This window comes from Penicillium waksmanii, assembly GCF_028829765.1.
Source record: "Penicillium waksmanii strain IBT 27052 chromosome Unknown utg000007l:1.0-4314555.0:1.0-4317578.0, whole genome shotgun sequence".
In the NCBI taxonomy this organism is placed as follows: Eukaryota; Fungi; Ascomycota; class Eurotiomycetes; order Eurotiales; family Aspergillaceae; genus Penicillium; species Penicillium waksmanii.
In genome coordinates, this window is record NW_026643253.1 from 1,049,965 (window position 1) to 1,071,790 (window position 21,826).

The 21,826-nt window shown below is 48.8% G+C and overlaps 11 protein-coding genes across 11 annotated transcripts; 4 read left to right on the forward strand and 7 right to left on the reverse strand.

Annotated features, from left to right (window-relative positions):
* Positions 1 to 737: 737 nt before the first annotated feature.
* Positions 738 to 1,957, reverse strand: N7481_007248 (glutathione-independent formaldehyde dehydrogenase; the record flags this gene model as incomplete). Its single annotated transcript, XM_057266467.1, has 2 exons — positions 738 to 1,522; positions 1,573 to 1,957. The coding sequence occupies 2 exons, from the start codon at positions 1,955 to 1,957 to the stop codon at positions 738 to 740; spliced, it is 1,170 nt and encodes a 389-aa protein (XP_057120668.1).
* A 1,364-nt stretch (positions 1,958 to 3,321) lies between these two features.
* N7481_007249 (putative short chain dehydrogenase/reductase) lies at positions 3,322 to 4,474 on the forward strand (the record flags this gene model as incomplete). The annotated part of the gene is made up of 5 exons (XM_057266468.1): positions 3,322 to 3,412; positions 3,473 to 3,521; positions 3,577 to 3,642; positions 3,700 to 4,140; positions 4,195 to 4,474. The coding sequence occupies 5 exons, from the start codon at positions 3,322 to 3,324 to the stop codon at positions 4,472 to 4,474; spliced, it is 927 nt and encodes a 308-aa protein (XP_057120669.1).
* A 1,910-nt stretch (positions 4,475 to 6,384) lies between these two features.
* On the forward strand, positions 6,385 to 7,202 carry N7481_007250 (uncharacterized protein; the record flags this gene model as incomplete). The annotated part of the gene is made up of 2 exons (XM_057266469.1): positions 6,385 to 6,612; positions 6,753 to 7,202. 2 exons carry the CDS (start codon positions 6,385 to 6,387, stop codon positions 7,200 to 7,202), a joined length of 678 nt encoding a protein of 225 aa, XP_057120670.1.
* Positions 7,203 to 8,318: 1,116 nt separating this feature from the next.
* Positions 8,319 to 9,330, reverse strand: N7481_007251 (uncharacterized protein; the record flags this gene model as incomplete). Its single annotated transcript, XM_057266470.1, has 2 exons — positions 8,319 to 8,917; positions 9,036 to 9,330. The coding sequence occupies 2 exons, from the start codon at positions 9,328 to 9,330 to the stop codon at positions 8,319 to 8,321; spliced, it is 894 nt and encodes a 297-aa protein (XP_057120671.1).
* Positions 9,331 to 10,526: 1,196 nt separating this feature from the next.
* N7481_007252 (glycoside hydrolase family 47 protein) lies at positions 10,527 to 14,000 on the forward strand (the record flags this gene model as incomplete). The annotated part of the gene is made up of 5 exons (XM_057266471.1): positions 10,527 to 10,660; positions 10,734 to 11,095; positions 11,147 to 11,700; positions 11,762 to 13,474; positions 13,521 to 14,000. The coding sequence occupies 5 exons, from the start codon at positions 10,527 to 10,529 to the stop codon at positions 13,998 to 14,000; spliced, it is 3,243 nt and encodes a 1,080-aa protein (XP_057120672.1).
* A 394-nt stretch (positions 14,001 to 14,394) lies between these two features.
* N7481_007253 (Protein mmf1) lies at positions 14,395 to 15,166 on the reverse strand (the record flags this gene model as incomplete). Its single annotated transcript, XM_057266472.1, has 3 exons — positions 14,395 to 14,541; positions 14,636 to 14,809; positions 15,086 to 15,166. The coding sequence occupies 3 exons, from the start codon at positions 15,164 to 15,166 to the stop codon at positions 14,395 to 14,397; spliced, it is 402 nt and encodes a 133-aa protein (XP_057120673.1).
* A 338-nt stretch (positions 15,167 to 15,504) lies between these two features.
* On the reverse strand, positions 15,505 to 17,034 carry N7481_007254 (uncharacterized protein; the record flags this gene model as incomplete). The annotated part of the gene is made up of 1 exon (XM_057266473.1): positions 15,505 to 17,034. The coding sequence occupies one exon, from the start codon at positions 17,032 to 17,034 to the stop codon at positions 15,505 to 15,507; it is 1,530 nt and encodes a 509-aa protein (XP_057120674.1).
* Positions 17,035 to 17,210: 176 nt separating this feature from the next.
* On the reverse strand, positions 17,211 to 17,444 carry N7481_007255 (uncharacterized protein; the record flags this gene model as incomplete). The annotated part of the gene is made up of 1 exon (XM_057266474.1): positions 17,211 to 17,444. One exon carries the CDS (start codon positions 17,442 to 17,444, stop codon positions 17,211 to 17,213), a length of 234 nt encoding a protein of 77 aa, XP_057120675.1.
* A 1,871-nt stretch (positions 17,445 to 19,315) lies between these two features.
* Positions 19,316 to 20,066, forward strand: N7481_007256 (adenine phosphoribosyltransferase APT1; the record flags this gene model as incomplete). Its single annotated transcript, XM_057266475.1, has 2 exons — positions 19,316 to 19,796; positions 19,921 to 20,066. 2 exons carry the CDS (start codon positions 19,316 to 19,318, stop codon positions 20,064 to 20,066), a joined length of 627 nt encoding a protein of 208 aa, XP_057120676.1.
* A 239-nt stretch (positions 20,067 to 20,305) lies between these two features.
* N7481_007257 (uncharacterized protein) lies at positions 20,306 to 20,539 on the reverse strand (the record flags this gene model as incomplete). Its single annotated transcript, XM_057266476.1, has 1 exon — positions 20,306 to 20,539. One exon carries the CDS (start codon positions 20,537 to 20,539, stop codon positions 20,306 to 20,308), a length of 234 nt encoding a protein of 77 aa, XP_057120677.1.
* A 380-nt stretch (positions 20,540 to 20,919) lies between these two features.
* N7481_007258 (gamma-glutamylcyclotransferase family protein) lies at positions 20,920 to 21,733 on the reverse strand (the record flags this gene model as incomplete). The annotated part of the gene is given in 2 exon segments (XM_057266477.1): positions 20,920 to 21,292; positions 21,306 to 21,733. 2 exon segments carry the CDS (start codon positions 21,731 to 21,733, stop codon positions 20,920 to 20,922), a joined length of 801 nt encoding a protein of 266 aa, XP_057120678.1.
* Between the last annotated feature and the right edge of the window lie 93 nt (positions 21,734 to 21,826).

The window sequence follows — 21,826 nt, forward strand, 5'->3', positions numbered from 1 at the left end:
GAGGCCCTTTATAGAAAAGCTTTCTCCGGTTACCGACTTGACGATCCCCACAAATCCTCAGGAGACCAAACGGCAACGAATCTCCATACGTGGCTTCACCACCGTGTCAATAACGATATCTGGAGAATGCTGAACTTACTCAACTCGTGGATTATAATGAGTTTTATGTCTCTTGATGTATTTGCCAGACTTAAATAATCACTTCAAGTTGCATGGTCGCTTTTGTTGGGATTGGTGGGACCCCGCAACTTGCCTTGAGTGATATCTACACCGACATTACTGAGGGCTTCCCTCGCTTCCCTCCAGAGAGATTAATCATAATCCAAAAAGCATACGAACCCTCTAGTACTGATTCTGGTAGGTATAGAGTACTCTAGAGTCAACTTAGCTACGGCAAATACCACTATTCATAAGGCTGTAGCTACCTCTAACCCAGTAGCTATTACTAAATTCTTTAATTATATCTGTAAAGCTATCCTAAACAGCCTTTTCGCTATTAATACTGGCCGGATCAGTATCCTTGGTAATCTCTCGAACTATTTTGCTAGTGCCGAGATGAACATTTAAAGGATATTATATCTCTACAGATTAGCATAGGTCAGGGGGAATCTCGCTTTTAAGTGTAGTGTGCTGGGAGATGGAGACGTTACTTTGCATTCCCTCGTTGTAACTAGATGTCTTCCGTTTCCGAATCTGAGGGATTATCTCTGAGTCAATGTAATATTCACACTCCAATTTTACAGACCAAAGTCGATAACGACCTTTATGGAGTCATGTCTCTCGAACCTGGCATAGGCGTCCGGTGCGTCCTCAATATTAATGACATCGCTGACAATAAAACCTGGTCTAGCCTTGCCTGAAGCAACGAGATGCAAGAGTTCCGGCGCGAGATCAATCGGCTTCGAAGGTCCAGCTCCCCACTGGAATTCTCCAAAGAAGAAATCCGTAAGGGAGAAATTGAAGTGCGTGTTGACGGAAGAAGCACGCGGCGCTGTCGCTGTATTATGGGACTCTGGATTATAGACTCCAACAGTGCCCATACCACCACCTGAGGAAGTAACGGCCAACATATTGCGAATAATGACATCCGACTGGACCGTGAGGTTTCTGTTCACTTGCTCGTATCCAACTGCGTCAATACTTCGAGCAACACCATTGGGCTCGAGTGCCAAGATCTGCGTCACCGGATCGGAATCGAGGAAATTGACGGGAATGACTCCAATCGATTCAGCTAGCTGGAGCCGATCAGAGACGTAGTCCACGCTATATACAGTCGAGGCACCTCGAAGGGTAGCTGAGTATGCAGCCATCAAGCCAACCGGGCCTGCTCCAAAAATGGCAACAGTGTCACCTGCTTCAAACCCGGCAAAATCGAGGGAAGTCCAGCCTGTGGCAAAGATATCGGACATCATAAGGTAGTCATTTGCCAGAGAAACAGATTCGTTTGTAGTTGAGTTCGTATACTCTAAATACGGAACTGGGATAAGGCCGTTGTCCGCGAAGGGGACGCGCAGGTACTCAGCTTGTGTTGTCTATGTTAGCCAAAGTTGTGTAGACGAAGGAAGCGACTACCTTGAGTTCCACCTAGATCCCCTCCGTTGCCGTACCCAGCATACATGTGCGAAGTGAGGTCGGAGTGCAGGTGACCTTCATCAACAGTGAAAGGAACAATCACCGGGTCACCGACTTTGAGCGAGCCAACGCCAGACCCGACCTCGGATACATAGCCAACTCCCTCATGACCAAGGCCGAATGGAGCTGGCTCACCCACGTTCGTCCCACGATAGATGTGCAAGTCCGATCCACAAATAGCTGCCCTGGACATCTGAACAATAGCATCTGTTTGATTGATGATGGTTGGCATAGGCAGATCGACAACGCTAACATTGTAGGCATTGCCTTGCCACACAACAGCTCGCATCGTTGCGTTGATAGCAGTGGCGTTGCTGAGTGCCATGACAAAGGAACAACTTGGATTGTAGATAGAGGAAAGCGAAGACAGATATAGTTCCGGAAATGGGGAAAGATTTATAGCCGAAACGCTTCAGCTAAATGGAATGACACGGCCATGAATTTATAAGATCTTGACCCTTTGGGTGGCGACAAGCTCCACATTCTCACGAGTCAGCCCGTGTTGACGGGGCCTAGTGATCCTATCTGAACAATGCGAATAAAAAAATGTCTGTGATGGGGTTTTCTGCTCTACAGCTCTACTAGGCCACATGGCCGTCTTGGCTTATGATGACTGAGCAGTAAGTAAGGCTCACGGTGGGTATTGCAGACCCACAGGAAATGTCGCTCTATCAAGAAACCCCAAATGTCAAGGCAAGGGTGAACCTTGTACAATTAAATTCAAGATCAAATTAACCCTACACTCTGAGACATTCATTCCCGAACCCTACGTCAAGATAAGCGAGTCTAATGTTAGCCACTAGCGAGTAGTCCCTGCCGGGCTGTATTTTATTCCATGGTAACGATGGATAAGTCGTTGTTATACACAGTAATATAGTATTTCCCTTTGGACTTTGGAGATGCCTCCTCGTTAGGGAGTGCCGACATAAGCAAAGCGGACTTAAGGGTGGGGCTGAGTAGACCTTCCTGGCGCGTCACTGCAACATCTGCTGACCTTTTTCTGGGGAGACCGACGAACACTCTTCACTAGATTATCCTTTAACTGACGAACATCCCGGCCATGATCTCAGCATAGTGGCATTGTAGAGGGTAATAATTAGATCGCTAACGTCAGTTGCGTCAGCGAGCGGATTTAGCGGAAGTATGTAACTAGTCCGAGGTCATCAACGCGACCCACTAGGTCAGACTTACTGCAAAGGTAGGCCAAGCCAAGGTTGAATGTGGGCCGTTTGAGACTCGGTTGCAGTAAAGTACTTAAACCTCGGACCAAAGCTGGGTATTTATGCCAAACGTGGATGTCATTGGCTCAGCTACGAATAAGAATACGCTAATGCAAGATGCTTATATTGTCTAACTTGAAATAGACTAGTGGAGCGCTCAGATGTCTTGTGCATATTGGTGAGCTGTGCGTTATGTTAATGATACTGAATTGTGGCTAAGTGAGTCTACAATAACCCTAAAGGGCTTAGTTATCTCACATTGGTACCACTATTTTTATTTCTGGAGCTATGACGACGTTCTCCATGATACTCATATGATAATAAAAAGTATAAAAACCTTGGCGGTGGATTGTTTCGAGCAACAGAATCCTCTGTTCTCCTCAACACCCAGCTTCCCGAGCAGTTGTCGGAATAGGGATTATATCGATACTGGTTCACTGGGGCTCACCTACGACCTTTTCCATATACGATGCAAGGCTATACACATTCAGGGCCTGTTGATTGTAATAAGCCCTTCGATGTCGGAAATATCAAGGGAAAGACTGCAATTGTAACTGGTGGTATGATTGCTTTCTAGAATGTCCACTTCAATTCAATGAATGTTCAATAACCATGGATAGGTGCCAATGGCATAGGAGAGGCTTACGTTCGCGCTCTGGTTGCCGCAGGGTACGAGATAAAAATCCGTGATGTTGCTAGGGAATTTGACTAACAAAATCATCAGAGCGAGGGTCTGCATCGGCGACCTTGACGTGGAAAGAGGAAGCAAACTAGCACAGGAACTCCATGGGTTGGTACACGGCTCAAGCTGCATTTCTGTACTATGACACTAATGTATCGCGCAAAGTACCAAATTCATTAGTTGCGACATAACCCAGTGGAACGATCAAGTCCATCTTTTTCGAGAGGCAGTCACTTTTTCTCAATCAGGGAATATTTCCTATGTCGTAGCTAATGCGGGGGTTTTTCGCCAAGACGAGGTTTTTTCGTATTCTGGCGACAATCAGGAACCGGAAGAGCCCAGCCTGGCCCTCATTGACGTGAACATCAAAGGTGCTTTATATACCGCCAAATTAGCCGCACATTATTTTATTCGACAAAACGGTCAACAAATTTCCCCCAAGCAAGAGGATACTTGTTTGGTGTTGATTGGCTCAGGTGCAGCTTTTCTGGACTGTCCACGGGCTCCTCAATACTGTGCAAGCAAGTGGGCCATGCGGGGAATCATGCACTCATTGAGAAGAACCGCTTCCTTCTACGGTAGTCGGGTGAACATCATCTCTCCATGGTAAGCACCATATTGTCAAGTATCGTATATTTCGTTGGCTTATCAAGTTACAAGGTACGTCAAGACGAACATCCTATCCGATGATGTGTTCGCACATGTTTCAAAAGTCGGAGTAGAGTTTGCGCAGGCGGAAGACGCAGGTCAATGTCTGCTGAGGATTCTCAGCGATGTGAGCATCAATGGGCATTCGTTGTTTGTCTCGGGACGGAAATGGGCTCCCAATATCGGATACATGGATCTAGATCTGGAAGATTATCCAGCCAATGCGCTGATCCAGGAGATCCAAGAGGATCAAATGAAATCAGCGCCCGTTTCCCTGGGGTTGTTTGTGTAATAGGCAGAAGAAGGTGAGTTTTTGTTAAGAGCAATATCACCAGAGCTATTCGATTCCTATTTTGCAATGTGGTAGAATAAGCCTCCGAGCAACGACAGTCACATTGCTAAATTCCAGTCGTGAACAATGGTCGACATAACAGACTGCGAGCAAAGTGCTTACTAGGAACGGGCTACTAGCGTCCAAGCCCAGTTACTATTGCCATATTTTAATAAATGCCTTGCTGTCAGAAAAAGTGTAGAAAGGAAAGTCCCAAGTGAGACAGGGATACGAGATGTGTCACTAAATTGCCGTCATCGGTGATGATAGTCCACATCTTCGCACTACCACACAAGTAGTACATGTCCATGATCCCGGGCCGAAATTGAGGCTCTCCACCTTCAACCTCGCGTCCACCTTGGATTCCCTCGAGCTTGTTTAGCGTTTGTTTATTCTCTCGTGTGCTTGAATGTTCGCCATATTCGGTCCAGGTAGGCACGAATGTCTTATAGAAAAGTGTGGATCCGGATCATTTCGAGCCACACTTGCCCGTATTTCGGGACCATAGCATTGAGAAGATTGAGCGAGTGAGGGAAGCGGCGTGTTTACGGAACGTCAACGGAGCACTGGCTAAAGCTGTGTTATCGGTACCTAGAGACTTCCATCCGGGGACGTCATGTCGACCTAATGGCTGTGCGTGTCGGCTCCTATCAAGGTAACCAGCACCTATAAGCACGATACTGTTAGTTAATTATGCCAAAAGGCTACTCTAGAAGGGGTTTTATCCTGACACACTAGTATTGTCACATGACGATCCCTATATTCCGAAGGAACCTTCGTTTTCATATGGTAGAGAAGTCTTCGCCGAACCATGCGATCATAGCGGTAAGATTCCATCGCTGATTTTCAACAGCTTAGCCTGCGTGCCCGTACGACTGGTGGGGCAAAAAGAAGCACCATGTTCAATGGGCCAAAGTGTTCGAGCCAGAAGCGCAGATAAGCATTCCGATATGGGGAATGGTGGCCTATGGTGTTCCCACGGCGAATACCAACCTACTCTTGGCCGAGGAGGTTACTAGAAGGATTGCCAAACTGCTTGGAGTAAATAATTCCCGTACCGTATCAATTATCAACAGGATTGACAAATCTATCTACAACACATCCCACCTTCCTCGGATATCAGGTTAAGTAGACCCGGCTGGAGGGTCCAAGGTCCAGACCCTCCATCCGCCAAGGGGCCCTCATTGAGGGTATCTTTCTTCATAAAAGTGTATAGAACACTATTTATGAGCAGAAAATTACCTATTTAGGCATATTTATGTCACAAAATGTTACCTAAGAGGGTCCAGGGTCAAAATTTGGACCCTCCTTGGCGTCTTGGCGGGTCTAAATTGAGGGTGAGTGCCAGGTCTAAGGTTAAGTGCCTTTGATAACTCAAACAATGAAGCAAGCAAACTCATAGATAATTAATTTCTGACATGGATACTGCCTACATAAATAAGTTGAGGCTAGTATACGTATTACTTTGTAACCACTAACTACTCTACCTCCTGCCAATATAGAAACCTGAATTCACTATATATTTAATAAATAATTCAATAAGTAATTCAACAGCTCACTCCACTACCCTATTGCAAAATATACTAATAGTATAGTATATAGCCTATCTAGCTTCCTATATTGACAGAAAAATGCTCTTGTGGGCGACGCACTGGTGCCGGGGATGGGTAGGAGCAACCCTGAACTCCTCCTTCAAGGACGCCGGCCAGCATTCACTGGGGCATTTTGGACCTACCCCGGATTTTTTTCATCCCTTTTCATGCAACATGATCGAACCTCCAGAGCTTGAACCAGACCACAAGGCAATCCCCCACTTCACCAACAATCGATTTCTCTTCCTCTCACACACTATCTCTTGTTGTTCTGACAACATGGTTAGCTACCTGCCCCCGGAGGTCATGGAGATTGTTTTATCCAGCCTTGCGTGCCCAGAAGATGGTATCGGTTTTGCGTTGAGTTCAAAATACGCATACATTTGCTTTCTCTCGTTCCTTGAACGTTGTGGAATGAAGCTTTCGAAGCTTCTACCGATTGAAGCCGCCCTTCACCACCGACCGTTCGATACCAGTGACGTTCGTAATCAAATCGGACGGATTAGGGTACTTAAATCCCTACAAAACGAGCGGTGGGTCTATTGTCAGCTGTGTGTATCTCTTCACCCTGCGGAATGGCTCTACGAGCAGTTAGTATTATACTATTTTCAAACCCCGTATAATTTTGATAACTAATAAGACCCTAGGACCTCGGAAACGGGACTTCTGAACTTCAATCCACCGATCTGATTCATAGCAGTCTCCCCGTTTATATCTGTCCGTGTAAGCAGATTACTGTGGGCGGAATGGCGCATATTGCGCATGGCTTGTTTAAGCATGCGCAGGCGGAGATGCAGATACCTCCTCTGGTACCATTCCACACCCACGGCTCCGTTTTCTTTCAATCTGAACACCAGTGCATCTATCCTGGCAGCCCAAACCAGGACATTCAAATCAATTCATATTTTCAACTAAATGGTGGCAAACTGCAATTGGTCAACTGGTTCATGTTCGACTTGAACGCCTATCCTGGCATAACACCGCCGGATCTCCCCCGATCCTCAGACCCCGATTCAACTTGGCTAGAGAATTCCTTTAGCCAAGTTGGACCGGGCTTCTGGGTCCGTGGATCCTATTCGTGGGTCATTGGGGGGTAGTCAGACACTGCCTGATGGCCGGTCCGTCCTTATGGTCAACATTAGCCGCGAACTAGGATTGAATTTGTGATAAAGTGTGACGAGCCTCTAGTTACTGTCTTGCTGATGAGTATGTGCCGAGCCTTTTTTTTCTCCTTTTCTTCTCCTATTCTGCTCCTGTTCTGTTGCGTCTGCTCTGTCTGCTCCGGATGCTCTGTCTGCTCCGGATGCTCTGTCTGCTCCGGATGCTCTGTCTGCTCCGGATGCTCTGTCTGCTCCGGATACTCCATCTGCTCCATCTGCTCCGGATGCTCCAGCTTCATCTTCTCTGCCTTCTCTGCCTTCTCTGCCTTCTCTGCCTTCTCTGCCTTCTCTGCCTTCTCTGCCTTCTCTGCCTTCTCTGCCTTCTCTGCCTTCTCTGTCGGCGTCTACTTTGTCTTCTTCATCTTTTTTATCTTCCTCTATCTAATCCTATTACTTTTGTTGTCTGCACATTCCCAGTATTCGACATTTATCGTACCGAAGCTCCTTACATGAAGTATACCATGGGAACTGTCTAGAAAGGAATTAAAGAAGAAGGGCCCATCAATTATTTCTGCCCTAGCCGAAAAGATAAGCAGAGAAAATAAGAAAGAAAACACCCACACTGTAACAGGTCAGTACAATGAAGCTGATCAAGCTTTAAAGTGGAGCATTCAACGGAATACTAAGCATGGAGATAAGAAAAGGAACCATGGACAAAGGTTAAAAGAAGCATCTAAATACTCCCTAAATGCTGTACAAACGCCAAAGGCACTAAACACAAGCTCACGCCATATGAACAGCCCAGTAAGATAATAAAGGGGCCATGGATTATCCATCGCACCTGAAAAGATAAACAGACAGAAAGAAGAAGATGGAAGGCAATGCAGAATCCACCTCGACCCTGACCAACATGGAAGCGCTCCCATAGAGTTCCGAGCTCCTTATTGCCTTTGACCAAGCGGCACTTGCCAGGACTTGGCCAATATTAACCATGATGATGCACCAGACATCCACAAGTGCGTCGCAGTAACAGGAACACCCACCCCGAGACATGGCAACCAAATACAGATTCAACGCCTTGGAATCTAGGCATCAAATCTGTGGTTACTCAGGTCAGTCACAACTCACTCGCTCATGACAATTCCGTTCCCAGTCCATATTCGGCCAGGCATCATCTCCCAAATCTCTGATAATGAGAATCTGCAAGAAGAACCGGCCGTCCAGTTGTACCTCGTAGCCAGAAAAACCACAGTCATCATATCGTTGACCCCAGAAGCCCAGTCCCATTTGACTGAAAATCTGACGCAAGCATTCCTTGGCGTAAAGCGGGTACAAAGCCCGAGGTATCAAGTAGTTGTAGGCATCGCGATCAAGTAATATCACGTTTACCAAGTGCAGCTTTCCATCGACAAGTGTGAACTTTGTTTGGATTGGCATGTCCGGGTCAGGAGAGCTAACATAGCTGCACTGGTGTTCGGATTCAAAGAAAACTGAGCCGTGAGTGTAAAGAGGTACCGCAGGACTATTCGGAGGCAAAGGTCTCACAAAGGAATTCCACGATCCGGCATTTTTGGATAGGCCACGGTGAAGATGTATCGCTTCGTCGAAAGTTATGCGGATACAGGGACAGACGTTAACCATCGGGTGACGAGAATGAGGCAGGCTACCGCGATTCTGGAACTGATCAGTGGATTGGAGATCCTGTGTCCCGGCTGCCATGGATCTAGTCTTGGTGAGTTATCAACACAGCGCAGGAGTTAGAGATTGAACATAGGGACACTGACTGCGCAGATAACCACTCAACAGGGTGCAAAGTCAAACACAACTTACATGCTCTCAAACGATCGGTCTGGAGACATGGAAGAAGTCGGATTCGTGGAAGGTGACCACGTTCGTCGACAGCACCAAACGGTTGACGGTGGAGAGTCTCTTCAATCGGCAGAAGCTTTGAGAGCTTTTTGTCGATCTTTCGCTGCTCCAAGAAAGACAGGAAACAATCGTAAGTGTACTTTGAGGCTAGGGCGAAGCCGATACCATCTTCCGGGCTGGCAAGACTGGAGAAAATCATCTCCATGATCTCCAGGGGAAGGTAAGGAACCATGATGACAGTACGGGCTGTTAACATATGGGCAAGTATGACTGGCCACAGGGAGATATTGCAGTATGAGAAAAGAAGAGAGCTATCGCCTGCCAGTGGGTAAGTAAGCGTAGGTAAAGGGAGATCTTGTGGTATGGGGAAATAAGAGACAGAGTTGAGGTGGATGCTTGAACTGAAAATGTTTGGATGTTTTGTACCCCAGTGAATGTTGGTAGGCACTATTTTTGGTGATGGAGTACAGGATCGCTCCTGCCGTCTTTTCACTTCGGAAGTGCTTTCGTTTCTTTTGTTATGTTTAAGCTTAATTACAGGTTAAATTGATTATTAGATATATCTCAGTCTCCAAGTCCTTAACTGACAAGATAATTTTGTTATTGATTAGTATAGAAAGTGTCTTGAAAATTTATAATTATACAGCTTCCTAGGCAGGAAGACATGACCCAGTGTACAGCCAGCAGCTCTTCTGGGATTCTGACAATATCCCAAAACCTGCAAGAAAGCTACAAAGAACACTTGTGTAATTCTGCAGAATAAGGACTGTATACTAACATCTTACTCAGCCCCTACCTAAATCTTATTTTGACATACAAACTCGCAATATATACCGTCGCGTTTACTAACTAAACTGGTAAATTTAGTAACTACAATACGTCACATAGATCTTAAAATATCGCGTTGTGTCTTAGGGTGCTCTGATATACCGTTTGATAATCGCCCAAGATCTATGAAAATCACTTATATTGTTGCTTTATTCCATTACCGAAGGATAGTGTTTGCGTTAATTATTTATTTGAATAATTAAACAAATCTCTATAAACTCGGAAATATACAACTCTCCCCGGGTATAAGAACTTCCTGCTAGTTATTTAGGGGAGTCACCACTGCAGAAAGCTAACAAATACTACAATTTTATTGTAGGTAAAGTATTTCCAGAAATAAAAATAGAATAAGATGATCCAACTAGGTTTCAAGTGCACTTAAACTCTACAGTACTATAAATAACCCGGATGTTCTCCTGTACTCGAAGATCATCGCGGGCGGCCAAGGCTTATCTGGCCGCATCGACCGAATCGACCCGCCATTGAAATCCGCTGAGACACTTTTCCCTCCGCCATCCCCGTCCGCCACGCTTTACAACGCCCACCACAATCGAAGATCGAGTTCTGTAACCTAACAGACCTCACTGGCACGTCCATGCCCCTCGGTGGCCACCCTTTCCGGTGATGCGCTCGCGATGTTGGAGCTTACAGATGTTCAACCCCCGTCGCGCGTGGATGATGGTGGTCTGGGCCGTCCTGCTGTCGCTATGGCTTACGTCGGCGCAGGCTATGCGAGACTACCAAATTAAAGAGCTCAGGTAAGTCGGATTGTTGTTGCTTTCTCCGGTATTACTGTGCCCTTGCTAACCCTCTCGTCCGTGAATCGCGCAGACAGGAAACAGAACACATGTTCTACCATGGTTTCGAGAATTACCTTGATCACGCCTTTCCCGAAGACGAATTGCGCCCGTTGACCTGTGGCCCCTTGACCCGCGACGAAAAGAACAATGAACACAATGATGTCCTCGGAAATTACTCCTTGACTTTGATCGACAGCTTATCGACCCTGGCGATCTTGTCGTCAAGTCCGGAGAGTGGCGATCGCGCTCTGTCGAATTTCCAGGGCGGTGTGAAGGAGTTTGTGAGGCTCTATGGTGATGGATCGCAGGGCCCTGCTGGTCAGGGTGAGAGAAGCAGGGGTTTCGATATCGATAGCAAGGTGCAGGTATTTGAAACTGTGATTCGAGGGCTCGGTATGATCCCATTGCCACCATTGTTTGGAAACTTAGCTGACACTTCTCCAGGCGGACTCCTAAGTTCACACTTATTTGCTATCGGTGAACTACCCATCACAGGATATAACCCGCCAGAACGGGATGCCGAATACGCCAGCGCCTGGGACAAGGGCGGATTCTCCAAGCAAGACCATGGCATTATGTGGGTGGATGGATTCGTATACGACGGGCAATTACTCCGATTAGCAGTTGATCTAGCGCATCGTCTGCTCCCGGCTTTTTATACGGAAACCGGCCTTCCTTACCCGCGAGTGAATCTGCGACACGGCATTCCATTCTACGAGAACTCTCCTCTGAATGCCAACTCCAGCAAGAAGAAGGAGAAGGACAAAAAGCGGAAGTATGCGTATATGAACTCTGCGGAAATCACGGAGACATGCAGTGCCGGCGCCGGCAGTCTTACCCTGGAATTCACCGTTCTCAGCAGATTGACTGGCGATGGCCGGTATGAGGAATTGGCCAAAAGAGCATTCTGGGCAGTTTGGGCCCGTCGAAGTGAGATTGGACTTGTTGGATTTGGGATCGATGCAGAATCCGGGAAATGGGTGGGACCCTATTCAGGAGTAAGTTAATATAGCGAAGACTTTTTGAAGTTCACGGATGATATCTGACTGGTTATGACAGATTGGTGCTGGAATTGACAGTTTCTTTGAATATGCGGTCAAATCACACGTTCTTCTTTCCGAGGGGGAGCGCCCACCTTTTGACACTTCCAGCCCTTGGAGTCTGCTGGATGATCATTATCTCCCCTTGACAGACTATCAACACTCTGCAGATGCCTTTCTCCAGGTTTGGGAAGATTCACATACCTCGATCAATCGTCATCTGTACCGTGGGGAGGGATACCAGCATCCTCATCTAGTTGTTGGAGATGTCTCCACCGGCGCGACGCGGGCCTTTTGGATCGATAGCTTGAGTGCTTACTACCCGGGCTTGCTTGCCCTGGATGGCAAGGTAGACGAAGCAATTCAAATCCATCTCCTCACCACTGCAATCTGGACACGCTTCTCAGCCCTTCCCGAGCGGTGGAACGTGGCCACGGGTGACATTGAAGGGGGTCTTGCCTGGTATGGAGGTCGACCTGAATTTATCGAATCAACCTACTACATCTACCGATCTACACAAGACCCTTGGTACCTACATGTTGGAGAAATGGTTCTTCGTGACATCAAGAGGCGCTGTTGGACCCAATGTGGATGGGCAGGTCTCCGGAATGTCCAAACTGGTGAGATGATCGATCGCATGGAGAGCTTCTTTTTGGGTGAAACGGCCAAGTATATGTTTCTCCTTTTTACTCCGGATCACCCATTGAACAAAATCGATGCGCCGTGGGTTTTCAACACCGAAGGCCATCCTCTAATCATCCCGAAGAAAAGAACTGCTCCCAAGCAGCCCTCCCGCCAGACGCAATCGTGGTCTTCTGAAAATCCCCCTCAGGATACCTGTCAAGCAATCGCCTCGCCTATTTTCGGCGTGTCTTTTACAGCCTCTCGACCCGATATATTCCATGCTGCCAGCCTGGCGCGTCTACATCTTCGACCTCGTCGCGGAGCACCCGAGGGCCCTATTCGAGGGAAATCGCCCGAGCACCAGAGTGTGTTTGTTTCCGATTTGTCATCTCCAACAAACTATACCTTCTATCCTTGGACACTTCCGCCGCAACTCGTTCCGTTCGACGCAGTTAGTGCACCGATGGCCGTGCGTCCCACATTGGACATATCATTCCCATCTCTTCCAGGCGGTGTCAATTTAGGTCCGGGGGCGCTGGAACGGGTAAGAGACGGTGTTCTAGTCAAAACAATCGGAGGGCTCCGCTTGAGCATGGTGCAGGACGTCTCTCTTGGCCACGATGACGAAGATGGATACCGGGTGCAAGTGATCAACAATGTACCGCTTGGAAAGGATGAGAAGGTATACATCTCTCGCCAGGTCACCTTTGATATCGTTGATCCGTATGATCCGAACTTCACCCGGGTTCGCGACACGGCCATGCTAGACCTCGTCATTGACGTTCTGCCAGAAACCTCTCGCCAGCGCAATGCTTCAGCTGCTCCAGGAGATGAACCACATGCAGCAGAGTATTCAGAAAGTGAAGAAACTTCGGACCTTAACCTCGGCCGTCGCAAGCCCGCTCCCGCCGCCGTCGTCGACGACGAAAGCCCAGTCGACTCCCCCGAGTCAACCATGAGAAGCATGCTCTCGAACTTCGTCAACTCAGTCTCCGCCCTACTTCGCGATGACTCCGAGCCCGAAGATGATGATGACACCACCACACCCCTACGCCTCAGTCTCCCCGCCACCCTACCCACCGGTATCGGCGCAGCACCACTCCCCGACGTCGAAGACGCAATAACAATGTCACTCTTCAGCAAACCTTCCAAAGACCCCCCTAACCTGGTCAACGATCTACTTCGCCCACGAAATCTGCGACGACCGCATCCTGCGAGACATTGTACAAACACACGAAGTCCTCGTCATAAAACGCGGCAGCTGTACCTTCTCGCAAAAGTTGCGCAATATCGCCGCATTCCGGCCCTCGCGCTCAGCACTTAAACTAGTCATCGTCGTATCCTCGGACGAAGAGTCCCAACAACAACCTCCCAGTTCTCCGCAAGAGAATATCGAGAAGGGGTCTGCGCCGCTAGCAGCGTTGCGCGCTGAGTCTTCGCTGATTAGACCTCATCTTGATGAGAGTCAGGTTTCTGCTAGTGGTATTCCGCGTAATCATCTCATAAGCTTGATTATGGTTGGTGGGGGTGATGAGACGTATGCACTTTTGCAGTCTTCGACTGGGATTGGGATTAAGAGGCGGTATACCATGCGCTCTCAGGGTGTTCCTATTGCAAATCTGCACATCATTTGATTTTGCTTTTGTTTTCCTACTTTGCCCCAAATACATGTATACCCGGAGATCGATTATAAATGTTAGTGGACTTGGACTGTTTTCCTTTCTTTTCGAACTTGTTTCTCTACTATGAAAATGCGTTGTACATGGTTGGTTATTCCTGCGGTGTGTATGTACATACTTCTCATTCTCAATTCATTCATTTTTCCCCTTATTCAGAATGTCTATTAAAAACCAGTATATCATATCTACGAAACAATCTATAAGTACTAGAGTCGAGGGGGGGAGGGAGAAATTAAGAGCAAAAGCAAATCTACACTTCTACTAAAAAAAAATTGAAAGCACATCGAAGAAATTCATTGAATCATTGAATCTTTTTTCTATAAGATCTGACCTCCAGGCGTGATCCAATTTACTCCAGAGCAATACACTCAATCTCAACAGGAACACCCTTGGGCAACTGCTTAACAGCAACACAGCTACGGGCAGGCTTGTGAGTGAAGAACTTCTCATAGGTAGCGTTCATTTCAGCGAAGTTGGCCATATCGGTAAGGAAGACCTGTAGCGTAGCAAAGGGATTAGCACCTGTAACTGCGCGGCAAAAACATACTATAGTATAGAGTATAGTTGGAACTGTTCAGCGAAGTACTTACGTTAACCTTAACGATCTTTCCAACGCTAGATCCGGCAGCGGTGACGATGGCCTGGATGTTGTTGCAGCAGGCTTGGGTCAGAGTGCCGATGTTACCCTCGACGAGGTTTCCGGAGGCGTCAGCGGGGATTTGGCCGGAGACGTAGATTGTGCCGTTAGCGCGGATGGCTTGGGACTGGATTCAAGGGGGGGTTTTGTTAGTTTGGTTTATTATGGGGGTTTCTGTCATGTTGGTGCTTTGCTTTGCTTTGCGTTGCTTCGCTTGGCGGGGAAGCTCCCCGTTTGCTTGGAGCTTGGTTTGGTTGCTCGGAGGGAGAAGGGGAGCGAGGAGGGGAGGGGTATTCAATTCAATTTCTGAGGGGAACGTACGTAAGGGCCAGCAGCTGGGAGAATCAATTGTTAGCATTGGACTTTAGGGGTGGGTTTCTGGCTTGGTGCTGGCTGGCTTGACAGGACAGCTCCAGCTGGTTGGGTGACGTGACTCACGAGGGCAGGCATCCTGGGCAGTGACGGCGGTAAAGTTGGCAGACATGTTGGTAATTCTTGAGAAGGGGATGAATTGAGGACGGGAGAGAGATGGATGAAGAGATGATTTGAAAGGCAGACGAGAGAAGAGACGAGAACGATGCATGTTGGTGGAAGGCGGAGAATAAGAAGGCGGGGCGCGGTTGGTGGGGGTTGCTTTCCAATGGTTTCCCTCGGGGAATGAAGGAATGCGGGAAAGGATGCTCGTTTTGAGTAAGTTTTTACGTTTACATTGGGCTTCTAGTTTGGTTACTGGCTATTCAGGTGTAGTGGTAATTAATGTGTTGATGTGTGGTATTATTGATGCGCTCGCTAGAATACTTGTACAGTAGGTTGGTCGTGGTATCATGATCGGATCGTTAAGGGAAGGGAAGCAAAGCAAAGCAAAGAAAGAAATATGCAGTCACGCAGAGGCCAGTAGATTAGGAGGGGGGGTTTGTTGAAGTTGGCCAGATTGCCCAGCTGTTGCATCAGGCTGGCGGTTTGTTCAGCGGAGTATCCGAAGAAAACGGGGCCGTTGAAGGTGATATGTGCTGGTGGTGGAGGCTTGGCCTCTGACTGCGACGAGATAGGTTCTTCCGGCGGCGGCTGCTGGCCTGCAGCACCCTCATCCACAGGCTTCTCTTCGAGTGATTTGCCCCAGTTGGCCCACGGTGATCCGAGAGACTCGGGTTTGACAACAGGCTCTTCGGGCTTTGGTTTGGGAGCGTCATGGCCAAAGGGACAGCGGCCAGCGGGCTTTGCCGGCGCATCGCCGGGTGAGGTATCAAGAGGACCCACGGGGGCTGGTGGTGACATAGGACCAGACGCCGATCCGGAGAAAGGCACTGGGGCAGATAATTGCTCGGCGAGTGGGACATGAATTCCCCAAGGCCTGCTTGGGGATTCACCCACTCGGACCTCTCGAAGGGGCCGGTCAAAGTGACTCTCGCGGCTGTTATCATCCTCCTCGTTCTCCCCCTCATCCTCCTCCTTGTGTCCGTGTCCGTGTCCGTTCTCCTGCCCATGGTCATGGCCATTCTCATTCGTGTTCAGTGTGTCGGGGGCGACGGGGTCCACGTTCTCGGCCCATTTCTCGACTCGTTCGGTGGATGCGGAGTGGGAAGCCTGGTCATCGTTGCCATTGCCGTTGGCCTGTTGCGGGAGGAAGGCTTGGTGTTTCGCGGAGAGACCACTGATCATGTTGATTAATCCGCCATACTTGGCATCCAGCTGACGCATGTTCTGGGGGTCTCGCTGATATCGCTTAACGCAGATGGCATGGCTGCGAGGGATTTCATGTTTGTGACGTTCCACGTATTCAGCGATCTCCTCTGGTGAATGCTTATCCAGGTACCGGATCGGACAACGAGACACGGGGCATCGACTCCCCGAGGTATGAGCCGAGGGGGTTGTACTGGATCGTCGTTCCTCTATGTCGGCCTTGATGGGGTCCGGGTCTGGATTACCACAGGTATCGATGCGGATCTTAGGCCCCTCACTATTCGCAGCTCCTCCGTTCTGCATGGAGCCTGGGTGGGGTGATCGTGGAGGTTTGGAGAAAGGACAGTGCAGGTTACCCTGAGTCCCGCTGGTGGTGAAGTCTTTTTCCAGCGACACCGAAGGGTCTTCGGGGCCTCTGGCGAGCATGCACGAGTTGGTGGTGGAGTTGGGAGGAGAAGAGCCTTGGCCATCCTGAGAGCGGAGCAAAGCTTTATATCCCTTCACCCCGTCCACGATGGCCCGGAAGGCAGTTTCGTCTACATTTTGGTGTGAAACGAGCGTCTTGATTACATCCATTGAATTGAGCGACTGTTCTTCGACTGGGGACTTGTGCTGCACAAGGCCTAGACACAATTCTTTCTGTTGATCCAGTAACGTTTGCTGCACCTCCATCGCATGCGGCCTATCCTGTGGGGCCAGCTGTCGCGTCACGGCTGTATACTGCGTTTCAGGTTAGCCAGGGTCATAAAATGAAAGGAACATTTCAAAGATAGGCAGATGAAAGCAAGTCTCAATCAGATAATACATGTTAATCCGTCATCGCCACATAAGTGGCTCCTGATCTAGAGCTAATTTCTCATCATGTGAGACTGGGGGAGGGTGGTGAAAGGGAAAGGGGTAACGAAAACAAAGAAGAAAGGAGTAATTACCTGTTTGAAGACATCCTCGGAGTGCTGTTTGAGGTCATTGTGTCTATTGGTAAGTCGGTAGAGGGTTAGTAGGAGGGCATCGAAGGCTTTGCCCACGGCCTGCAGCTGGTCCTGACGCGGATCGAACGGATGGTCCTCGATCGGAGCAGGCATGGTGTTGCGAAATCCAATAATAGTATTACAAAGAAAGAAGCATCATTAAGCTTAGGAGCAGAGGAGAGCCAAGCTCGATGCAAACACCCATAGGAGATGAAGGAGGAAGAAGCTGCAGGCGGCAGATTTATACCGAGGGCGCAGCTCCGGGAAAACGTTAAGCGAGGTGGTCCGTGCGGTCACGTGGATGTACTAGGTAGATCTGGGTAGATGGGCAATGGGCATCATGAATTAGCACTTACATTGATGTTGGTGGTAGTGGGATTGAAGCCTATCTAATTTCATATCTTAAAATAATATTTAGTATTGTCCTTATAATACAGCGATGCTCAGGCTGTTGCTAGTGCTTCGAGTGGATGGCTAGCTTGGCATGCCGGATATATATACTACTGGTAGTATCCATGGACAGTTGCACCAGCAAAAATGCAATAGATTGTATGATTCTCCAGAAGTAGTACTAAGAAGAGAAATTTCTACTACTAATACTAGCCTGTGAATAGTATAGTATAAATCGAAAAATACCAGCAGATATCATATACATACCAGCCTAAGTGTATATTGTAATATCCAAATTTGTCTACCTGTTGGTTCCTCGAATGCTTCATGGTGGCCCTGGGATCTTCCCATCATTCTGCCTCATGTAGCCATAGTCTGCCGTCCCAAACAACAGCCCAGCCGGGCTAGCTCAATCGGTAGAGCGTGAGACTCTTAATCTCAAGGTTGGGGGTTCGACCCCCCCCCGTTCGGCTATTCCTACAAACCTTACCTGAGATATCTTTTTGCTTCTCTTCCAAATCAACCAAATTGATGGCTGCGTTTATTAAACTTATTCTATATATTTTTTGCTCTTTTTTCCTATAATTAATTGGTAGTGTATTCTAGTAGTTCACCTTTCCATTGCCGCTCTGTACTCCCACTCCCCTGTTGGACTAACACACCACTGCAGAACCGATTCATCTTGGACGCAACGTCCGATCGCCTCGCTGCAGCACTAATGCACGCGGACGAGTTTCAGAATCACCACCCGATCTCCTCACGCATGATTGGACTGGTGTCAACACCGTCTTCGCCATGGGTCTGTGGCCTGATGGTCTTAGAACGCCATCCCCGCCATGTTCCTCGGTCAGGCCGCCGGTTCCAGAGGTTCTAGATCGACACTGTACAGAGATGGGCAGGGACCGTGTGAGTCACCCATACAAAGTAAGTATGTACAGTACTCGGTATGAAAGAAGGCTAAACAAGCCAAACCTACCGGCAGCCCCGTATGGTGTGATAGGCATGAAAGGTGAGCGGGTTGTGGATTGTGATTGGCTGGGGAGCGGAACTGCCCTGGCCCGCTGCAGGAAGAGGAGCATTAGTCCTGGCCGATCTTGTTGCGCTGGCCACCCACTACGGAGTAGCCTCAGGTAGGCGGAATTCTAGAAACCGGGTCGAATGCATGGCGTGACGGGGGGATACAGATGTACGTAGACCGCTGTTCGTACATATAGTGGCGGTACAGATAGGTACAGGGGTACTGGGGTACTGGGGTACTAGAGTGTATGATTATCATGAAATAGAGAATCAGATATAATAGTATAGTATAATATAATATAATACTATATAGACATTATATTATATAGACTACTATATTATATTAGATGTTAGAATGAATACAAACTAATTGTGGTATACTACACTAGCATACCGTACCTCAATACTAAATCTAGACTTGGAGGGGCAGAGGGCCACCACACCTTATCACCGTAATTTTACCGCTGATTTTTTTCGTCCCCTCCTCCATTATCTCGACATCCTTTTTTACCCTTTTTTACCCCTCCTTTTCCCCTCTCCCTCTTCTCTTCTCCTCTCTCTCTTCTCTTCTCTTCATCATGTCCCAATCCTCCGCCTCCGCCCCCGATGCCTCCGCCCAAGTCACCGGACACCCCGCCGCCCATGCCTCCCGCGCCGCCGAACTCGCCAGTCTTAAAGTAAGCCTGCGCGCCGCCCTGCGTCAGTTCCCGGACTTCCCTTCCCCCGGCATTCTCTTCGAGGATATCCTGCCTATCTTCGCCGACCCGACCCTGCACGAGGCTCTCATCCGATCCCTGGAGCTGCACATCCTCGAGAACGCCGGCGGCGTCAAGCCCGATGTCATCGTCGGTCTGGAGGCCCGCGGTTTCTTGATGGGCCCTAGTCTGGCCCTGCGCCTGGGTGCTGCCTTTGTCCCCGTTCGCAAGCAGGGCAAGCTCCCCGGTCCCTGTGAAACTCAGGGCTACGAGAAGGAGTACGGTACCGACTTCTTCCAGATGCAGGCTGGCGCTATCAAGCCTGGTCAGAAGGTTATTGTTGTCGACGATATCATTGCTACCGGTATGTATATGTGCAATCACATGCATTATGCGGGCGCATTGCTACTAGCGCAATCGCAACCCCCCCCCGGAACCCCCCCCAAAAAAGAAAAGAAGAAAAAGTCTTATACTAACGACTCTCATAGGAGGCTCTGCTCAAGCCGGTGGCGAATTGATCAAGAAGATGGGCGGCGAACTCCTCGGCTTCATTTTCCTCCTCGAGCTTGAATTCCTTCACGGCCGCGACAAGCTCCCCGCCCCCGTCTACACCCTTCTGACCGGCCAGGCCTAAGCCAGTGCACTGCTATCGACATCGGCATCGGCATCGGCATCGGAATCGGTATCGACTCGACTTAAGAGGCGACCGTCCCTTCCTGCCTGACGCAGTTTAACAAAAGTTTTCACCAAATTCACTTCGCTTTCCGCGATCTACCGAGATCGCAATAATGTCCCGACCCAGCCGAAACCCGGCGGTGTGTTTCGCGCCAGCTCAGCCTCAGTTCAGTTTTCGGTGGCTTGGCCTGGCCTGGCCTAGCCCGCCCACTCCCGAACGGCCCATCCCACGTTCATCCGACATGTCACCGTATTGGCGTGCTTTCTATTTTTATCCTTGAAGTCTTCGTTTTTTCCGGTTGGCTTGGTTGGTTTGGCTTGGTTTGGTTTCGCTGCGCTGCGCTGTGCTGTGCTTTGCGGATCCTCGTCGGTGGTGTGTAGAGCCGGGCTCGCATGCCCGAATTCTACATCCATATCAGCATCCATCAACATCACATCAACAATCTAACAACAATCAAATCTAATCAACCCCATACTCTATAGACAGATACCTTAAGCTTCTTGTTTCGCTACAATAGCAATCATTGCCATATACACCACGTTATCCCATCTTAGCATATCGAGTAGAGTATCGTACCAGCTTGAAGGGAATGAGCTACGAGTACGAGTACCGCAGTGATCCATAGATAAATAGCACCATTATCCCCAGCTCGGAGCAAGTGTGTAATGTGTAATGTGTATTGAATATCACACAATAAAAAGCAGCTACCTATGCACCACCTGTGTATGCACCATGTAACTACTAGTTACTAAGTCCATCTCCCTCAACTCAACTAGACTCAACCATTCCCATACGGACCGAACCTCATGTCTTAGGAATAAACCTCCTCATAACCCCCCCCAATCCACCCCTCATCAACACCCAGCTCCGCACACTCCTTAATAGCCCGATTCATCCGCCCAATATACTCCAGCTTCGGCGGCCCAACCACAATCCTATTCTCATCAACATAAACCAGAATATCTACCTCCTCCTCCGTATTATCACCAGCATCAACATCAGTATCATCTCGAACTTGGTGCTGGACACGAAGTACATCCCCCTCACTCTCACTCCCAGACAACCACTTCACAACCCTCGCACCCAAAAACCACTTATTATAAGAACCAAGACCTTGTTCCCTTGGCCGAATCCTCGGCGAGATATCAACCACCTCCTCCCCCCTTCCTCCCTTCCACCCCCTCCTTCCCAGCCAACGGCGCATCATAATCAACACCCTCAAATCTATCCAAAACCCTCTCATCAGCAGGATCCAATTCATAAAGAATTCCATAAACGCCATCCACCCCATTTAAACCAGGCGACGAAATCGGAACCTTGTCCGCGGCTTGACTGTTCTGTTTACCCGTGCGTAGGTCGGGTGGTGGGAGGACATTCGCGTAGCCCGCTTGACAGATTAGCCAGCGCCAGTGCGGGAGGAAGGCTATTGCGAGGGGTGTTGAGGAGGTTGGGTTTTTTCGGCAGCGGGTGGACATTTGGGTTGGGGAGAGATTTGAGCCGTAGGCGAAGTAGAGGTGTTTTTGTTTTGGGGGTTGGTTTGAGGTGGTGGTTGCTGTCTGGGTGCTTGTGCTTGCGCTGGTGGGGGTTGGATTTGAGGGTGTTCTTGGTTCGGTTTGTAGGTGCATTTTGGATGGTTGGGGTTGAGGGTTTGTTTCGGATGGGGGTTTATTTGGTTGGGGGGGTTTGTTTTGCTTGTATGTTGGTCGTTGATAGATGGT